The 7,688-nt window shown below is 41.1% G+C and overlaps 1 protein-coding gene across 3 annotated transcripts; it reads right to left on the bottom strand.

The window, feature by feature from the left end:
* Positions 1-3,614: 3,614 nt before the first annotated feature.
* On the bottom strand, positions 3,615-5,938 carry LOC100275638 (uncharacterized). Of its 3 annotated transcripts, XM_008683397.4 has the most exons (4): positions 5,621-5,938; positions 5,417-5,538; positions 4,164-4,205; positions 3,615-3,951 (listed from the first exon to the last, which is right to left on the bottom strand). In XM_008683397.4, the coding sequence occupies exons 1-3, from the start codon at positions 5,752-5,754 to the stop codon at positions 4,186-4,188; spliced, it is 276 nt and encodes a 91-aa protein (XP_008681619.1). In that variant the 5' UTR covers positions 5,755-5,938; the 3' UTR covers positions 3,615-3,951; positions 4,164-4,185. The 3 variants fall into 3 exon arrangements, with proteins under 3 accessions (XP_008681619.1, NP_001143157.1, XP_008681620.1); NM_001149685.3 differs by lacking the exon at positions 4,164-4,205 and having other exon boundaries at positions 3,652-3,951; positions 5,621-5,882; XM_008683398.4 differs by lacking the exons at positions 3,615-3,951; positions 4,164-4,205 and adding an exon at positions 4,303-4,608.
* Between the last annotated feature and the right edge of the window lie 1,750 nt (positions 5,939-7,688).

Below are 7,688 nucleotides of genomic sequence, written 5' to 3'. Positions count from 1 at the left end.
AACAAGCTTCGGCGACGGTTAAAAATTTTGGCAGCAAAACAGTGCAAATAGCAGTAAATGCTGTGGTAACTTCACACCTACTCGTCTATTTATATAGTGCTGCAGGTAAGAAGGCGAAGCGCCAGAAGTTTTACACCAGGCGGACACCCGCTCGCACTCGCTGTACGGTGGACCGCAGAGACCGAACAGTAACTCTGCAAGGTGGGGCCGCTACACGCAGGGAGATTGAATCGTTTCTCGACAACGAGCTCAGGGAAGGTGTTTTTGAGACCTTCGGCGCTCCGAAGCCTAAGAAACTTTTTTCACGGAACAAGCTCGTTACGAAAAACGATCTAGCACCGCGAAAGGGGCTACTGTTGGGTCTATGCTTCGTCGCCGAAGGTCTTATAGAAAGAAGTGGTCCTCGGATGAAGCTGTTTGTATAAGATAGCCGAAGCTTCCTCTTTGTAAAGCTTCGGCATTACAAACCGACTTAAAGATAGAATGACCTTTTAATCCATAAAGGTCTGAGTCAATGTTGTAAGTTTTTATAAGGGGCATACTTGTAATTCCTCACAGGCTGCGTCCTGTGCCTATAAATAGTGAACAGTATTCCGTTACTGTTCAAGCATTCGATTAATTACAATCGCATCTCTCGGAATTCAACTCTTTGCCAAGGCAAAGGTATTATTGTATTTAATAGTTCAATATATTAAGTAAATACAATGTATTTCATCTATGATGTATGTATTCCTTTTATACCTTTTATTCTATGTCATTTTATAATTTTTATTGAAATTTTATTACGAAGATACGAGCTTCGTAATTATGCTTTTTTATCAACCTTCGTCTAAGATCCATTATTCTCAAGAGAATAATGTTTCATAGACGAAGGACATTAACATTTAACATTTTATGTTGCCTTGTTCTTAATTCTAAGCATTTGAGAACAAGTCCCCAACACCCCCCTTCGCGCTCCGTCTCGCGCCGACCCATCTGGGCTGGGGCACGCGGCGACAATTTACTCGTCGGTCCAGGGACACCCCGGGTTCGAAACGCCGACAAAGCTGAACTCTTCACCTTTGGGAATTCTCAGAGGCGCTTCACTATAATTCACCGGACTGTCCGGTGTACCACCGGACAGTGTCCGGTGCCCCAAGGGAGAGCGGCTCTGAACTCGCCAGCTTCGGGAATGCGCTCCGCTAAAATTCACCGGACATGTCCGGTGCACACCAGACTGTCCGGTGAGCCAGCGGAGCAACGGCTACTTCGCGCGCAACGGTTGACTGCAACGCATTAAATGCGCGCCTGCGCGCGCAGAGGACAGAGCACGCGCGGGTGGCACACCGGACAGTCTACAGGACTTGTCCGGTGCGCCACCGGACAACCAGGCGGGCCCACAAGACAGAGCTCCAACGGTCGGAACCCAACGGCCATGTGACGTGGCTGGCGCACCGGACTGTCCGGTGCGCCATGCGACAGCAGCCTCCACCAAACGGCTAGTTTGGTGGTTGGGGCTATAAATACCCCAACCACCCCCACATTCAAGTCATCCAAGTTTTCCACCTTCCAACTACTTACAAGAGCTCTAGCATTCAATTCTAGACACACTCAAGTGATCAAATCCTCTCCAAATTCCACACAAAGCTTTAGTGATTAGTGAGAGAGATTTGTTGTGTTCTTTTGAGCTCTTGCGCTTGGATTGCTTCTTTCTCTCATTCTTTCTTGCGATCAACTCAATTGTAACCAAGGCAAGAGACACCAATTGTGTGGTGGTCCTTGCGGGGAAGTTTGATTCCCGTTTGATTGAGAAGAAAAGCTCACTCGGTCCGAGGGACCGTTTGAAAGAGGGAAAGGGTTGGAAGAGACCCGATCTTTGTGACCACCTCAACGAGGAGTAGGTTTGCGAGAACCGAACCTCGGTAAAACAAATCCGCGTGTCACACTCTTTATTCGCTTGCGATTTGTTTTGCACTCTTTCTCTCGGACTCGATTATATTTTTAATGCTAATCCGGCTTGAAGTTGTGATTAAGTTTGTAAATTTCAGATTCGCCCTATTCACCCCCCTCTAGGCGACTTTCATTATGTAATCATATGATTTATTATATTTTAAGTTACTTATTTTTATTTGTTTATTTGATATTTTTAGTGATTGGAATAGTAGAATTTGAGACTTTTCTAGCAGGTATGTGTTATCCAACGAATAAAATTACTCATGCTGATGCAGGTGTAGATAAGATTCTACTCCGAGTAAGAATGGGTAATTTAATGGATATAATTATTTATGATGGATAGAGTATAAAATAATACTACCCAACTTCTTTGTTATCTCTAGGCACCCAATAACTAGGAGGCCCAGCCCAGGAAGCTTGCCTAATAACATGTAAACACAGCCTGACTGCCTGAGCCTTGCGAAGGGACCACACAAATTGCCCCATCTGGTTTGCGTCCTCAGGCCTCAACGGACCAAAGGCATCTAACCAACAAGAGAGGAGGGGCAAGGAGCAGAGGAAGCTCGTCGTTGCTTGAGGAAGAAGAGTAAGCTCGTTGTTGCTTGAGGAAGTAAGTATGGTTAGCGTCGTTGCTAACGTCACTGAGGGAGGCGAGAAAGGTGTGTTCCTTAACCTTGGTCTTATGAAGATACTTCTACTTGAGCGCCTCTCCCATCAACCCTTCCCTTGAATTTGTGCTTACCGAAGTTGTACAAATGCAAACCGGCTCGTGTTCACTAGAGAGCCACATTCATGTTCGTGCCACCTTAATAAAAATGGAAAAGTCTAAATTACTCCCTTCTCTTATAGACAATGTTTGTGTAACCCTCTAAATATTTTTTATTTATTTTATCCCTCCACTTCTTTAAGTTGGTTCAATTTACCCCTTAACAGAATTTATCTTTTTTTATCTAGTCATGTAAAAACTAAGTTTTTAGTTCAAATTTTGTTAGTTAGTGGCTACTAACATAATATAGACTAGAAAAATATATTATGATTTCATAACTATTTTTGTATGTTAATGAACAGATAATACAATAACTTGAATGATACAAAAATAAATTTTAAATAATGATAAAAATTACTAACATATTTTCCATAATTTATAAAATTACTAACATATTTTTCTAATATAATTTATGACATTAACAATCACCTTAAAAAATATCAACTTGAAATTATACTTTTAAGCAAAAAAAAAAGACAAATCTTATTTGAGGAAGATTTATCTTTTTCGTTTCTTCATGTACAAGTTGAATTTCAAATTTATTTTTTAAGATAATTAAGGACACCATAACTTATGCTATAAAAATATGTTAAAAAAATTAATCATTATTTCGTATTTTGTTTATTATCTTATCTAATCTCTAATTTATCGAAATAATTATAAAAACATAATATATTTTTAGGCTAAATTATGTTATTGGCTAATAGCTAACAAAATTTGAACTGGAAACTCAGTTTGTACATAAAAAATATAAAATATAAATTTATATTTAGGGGAAATTGAACCAACTTAAACAAGTAGGGAGGTAAAATAAACTTAAAAAATACTTTATGTGGTTATCTGAACATTGTTCATAGGTGAATAGGGTAATTTAGATTTTTTCCTTAAAAATTGAAGAAAACGGTAGCAAGTGTACTAACGTAATCATATCGACAACTTTCAAAATCACATGGTGACCTTAAATTGTTCCTCGCTGTTATTATCACAGATAGCATTCGGATTTGCACTGGACGAATATAACCCAGACGTCGGCAAACCGTGCTTCATGTTTTTTTTTTTCATGGATACCAGGAGGCACGAACTCAAACCTTGAAAAAAAAAATCCATGATTGTAGATCGGGTAATGAAAAGTCATGCTCCAGATGTTCAATTCGATAACTACTCTACATAAATCATTTCAGTCCGATAGCATGACATGAGCAGGTCGTCCATCCATTTGACCATTTATCACCTTCGAACGGATTGACCCATCTCTATATAAAAAAATAAAGCATACATCAGAGGATTGGATTGAATCATTCTTCAGCTACAAGCTTGTAGTATACATAGTTGTATTGTGTGTTAGCCTCCACAGTTGCAAAAAGATTTTACAAGTTTTAACTCTAAAGCATAAGCTCTATGTGACTAAACGTGGTTGCTGCGCTAGCAAGCGTGTGCATCTTTGCCAAACATCCAAAGCACCCACCTTAAGGCACTGGGCAAATGTTTCACGTACCATCATTTTCATCTGAGAAAAGAAGAGTAATCATATGGTAAACTACAACGGCAAAAACTCTGCTGAATACAAAAATTAAAGAAAGCACGCACCAAGATGCAACCGGGAGTCTAAAAAATGCAAGAGAGAGAGAGAGCAGACTTGCATAAATAATAATTTAAGCACTGTAAACAGACATATTGAGTCAAGTAAACAATCAATTAATGTGGAAAACGTTGAAAAAGGATGCCACATTATTGCATCAAGGTATTCCTCAACAGAGGTAGCTAGCCATTCTAGGTAAATAACATAACTCTAGTCTTCCAGTACAATTTCAGTGTTAAAGTACTCATTCTTCATGATTGTATGAGGCAAAACAGCAAGCTCCCAGTAATATCTTTCAAGAACTATCAAAGTCATGTGCCTGCAGCAGCGCCTGCAGAAATCAAATGTTTTTACTTAATTGATTTCAATCACCAAGGAATATTTTCGAACAAGGGAATCTCAGGAATCGTCACAGCATGGAAAACATCATCTTGTCTTGAACTACAAAGCAAAAGTGAGATTTTTTTTTCTACCAAGCATCAGCATTTGAGCTACTAAACAACCTCTCCAAATAGGCTGAAATATGAAAGGGGTTTACTAGAAGTCTGCTACAGCCTTGTTCCTACCCATCAAAGAAAAATATCCCTATGAAGGGAAAGTAATAGGGAAATCTGACAGTGCTCTATATAGTTTGAATGTGTGGTGAAACACTACTAGTAAATTATAGTGAGGAAACCAGTCACAACATTATTTCAACATTTTTCCTATATAGGGCTATGTGAACAAGAATCGTCAGAATATAGAAACCAACTAAAGGACATGATCATTTCCGCTTAAATTAGTTATCAAATTGTTTATATGTACTTCCATTCAGCGTTGAGATCAGTGCTTGCATCCAGCGTTCAAGGCCTAATTGTTTATATGTACTTTTCCATTCAGAGATCATAAGGTATTCATGTATTGCAAATTACAGAGCGGCTGACAGCATTCAGAAAAATGGAGATGGCTTTGCGTTGAACATGACCGGCAAAAATGGTTAGGATGACATTTTGCTGTTGCAATACAACAACGAATGACATTTTATTTTCGCACACACTCCTATCAAACAAGCACGTAGTAAACTATGAATCTAGCAGAAAGGAAAAAAAATATACGGACTCGGTTTTCAAACACAAACACAGAAAAGAGCATAATCTTACGCTGAGAGAGAGCACGGCAGCTCGACGCCGTGCTCAGCCGCGACGTCAGCCTGGCTGACGCCACCGCACTGTGCAGCGGCAGCAGTGACAATCCCGCGCAGCACCCGAGCTCCACCGGCACCCTGCGCACCACAACAAGCGCATCCATTACGGATCCCGTAATGCGCCAGCATCAAGCGCAAGAGCGGAACGGGTCATCGTTACCTGGAGAAGCACGATATGCGGTGGGCGGCAGTTGCCACGGCGCGTGCCGCGGAGGGAGCGGAGCGGTAGGCCGCCGCCGAGCGACTGGCGGCGGAGGCCACGCGGGCGGCGGCGCGGAAGCAGGTCGAGGCCATCTCGCCGCGGCGTCCGGCCACAGAGACTGGGAAGTGGGGAGCGACTAGCGAGAGGTGGGCGAGGGCCGAGGAGCGAGGAGAATCGAGACTTTGAGAGGAGCTAGGTTTCGGCGACCGGGCAGATGGGTGGCAGTGGCGCCACGGGTTGAAGGATCAGAATGGTTCGGTTTCCTTGGAGAGGGACAGTGGGGGTCATGGGCCGTGAGGCCCGTTATGACGGGAGCTGTTCCCCTGGCTGAAAGGGCCCACGTGGGCGGGGCTGTGATGGGCTTTTGTCGGGCTAAATTGCTAGTGGCAGTCCTAACTAAAACGAGAACGATCTGGTAGAGCAGCCTTGACCTCTGGGGCAGATGCCAGGAAGCCAGGAGTGACGAAGGAATACATAAGAAACATGCACAACACGTCTCGTAGAGAAAAAGACAAACATGCCTGCTAGCTTCATATACTATGTGTAATAGAAATAGTGTCATTAATGTAATTTCATATGAAGTTGTACAACATCATTGTCATGTAAATAAGTGAACATTGCTTAAGCACAAGGGTCTTTTTGGACGATTCACATGCTAGATTCAAATATCTATGAACACATCCATCTTCGAACATTTCATAAGTGTTCTGAAGGTAACCTTGTAATCAACTGTGATTGAACGGATAACTATGAATCTACTTTCACGTTTATTCATCTCTCCACCTTATTTATTCATGTTGTTTTCACCCTGCTCTATATGCCTTCTTTCTTCACGATGGCAAGAGAAGAAGGTATTATCAAATCAATTGTGTTGCCCTATTTTGATCTCATGTGGCAGCCCTGAAGGTGACTAACAATACACACACGTGCACACACACATATATCCCGATGAACTACTAGTCATAGATCTTGCTATTATCCACTATTTGATGCTAGTTGTGACTCCTAGATTGATGATGTGGACGACAATGTGGATGAGATCATATTTTTCTTTGTTTATCAACACTCTCTCTTGATCGAACCCATCTTCTGAGACCATCTTTTAAAGTATTTTCTTTGGTATCCTTACTATGCCTCATATAGTCTTATAAAAATCCAGTGGAAAAAACCAAGAAAAATACGACATATGATTTATATTGATACTGCCTCATTATAAAACTTATATGACAAACACTCTTCATAAAAGAAAACCATATAAAGAAAAGAGTATAATATGACATAAAATTTGGTTGTAGTCGGTGAGAGATAGTCTCCATGACTCCTACACAACTTTAAATCCTCCCATACCTATTCCTTCAACACATTTAAAAAATGTGGAGTAATATGGTAGGGACTTAGTGAATAAATCGATGAGATTATTGCATGTCCTAGTTCGCATTATATCTACTAGAACATAAGGCGCCCTTACGGGCGCCCTAACGGTATGCAGATTTTGTAAAATTGTTGACTATTTAGAATACTAAATAGCCATCAAGGTTGGCATGCAACAGATAAGTTGATGCTATAAAGTTGATTACTCCAGACCTATCAGGGGTAAAATACACTTAGTCTTTTCAGTGCAAGTGTGTCCCTCCTGTTACATTTTAAAAAATGGCAAGGTAACTATGGCTAGAAAGATATTACATGTCAATTGCTATATAAAATCAATTGGGGTGTGTGTATCCTTGAAAGGGAAATAGGGTTAACCTTTTCTCAGTATTAATTTTGGTGGTTGAATGCCCAACACAATTATTGGACTAACTAGTTTGCTCTAGATTATATGTTCTACAAGTGCATAAAGGTTCAACACAAACCAATAAAAGATTGAAGATAGGGTTCAAATACAAAGGAGCAAGAAACCGAGTGTACCCTGGTCTGGTGCACTGGACTGTCCGGTGTGCCACCGGATAGTGTCCGGTGCACCAGGTCCGTACAAGAATGAACTAGCCACTCTCGGGTTTCTCCAGGCGCGCTCCGCTATAATTCA

This window comes from Zea mays, chromosome 5 (genome assembly GCF_902167145.1).
Source record: "Zea mays cultivar B73 chromosome 5, Zm-B73-REFERENCE-NAM-5.0, whole genome shotgun sequence".
Taxonomy (NCBI): domain Eukaryota; kingdom Viridiplantae; phylum Streptophyta; class Magnoliopsida; order Poales; family Poaceae; genus Zea; species Zea mays.
The sequence above is the reverse complement of the archived record's forward strand: the minus strand, read 5'-3'. Positions and strand labels throughout refer to the sequence as shown.

Bases quoted from the DNA above. Each gene is read 5' to 3' on its own strand.
- LOC100275638 (NM_001149685.3), bottom strand. From the start codon at position 5,754: ATGGCCTCGACCTGCTTCCGCGCCGCCGCCCGCGTGGCCTCCGCCGCC. The intron at 5,539-5,620 runs GTAACGATGACC...TGTGGTGCGCAG, and splicing joins CGCATATCGTGCTTCTCCAG to GGTGCCGGTGGAGCTCGGGT. The intron at 3,952-5,416 runs GTAAGATTATGC...TTTTTTATATAG, and splicing joins CTGCCGTGCTCTCTCTCAGC to AGATGGGTCAATCCGTTCGA.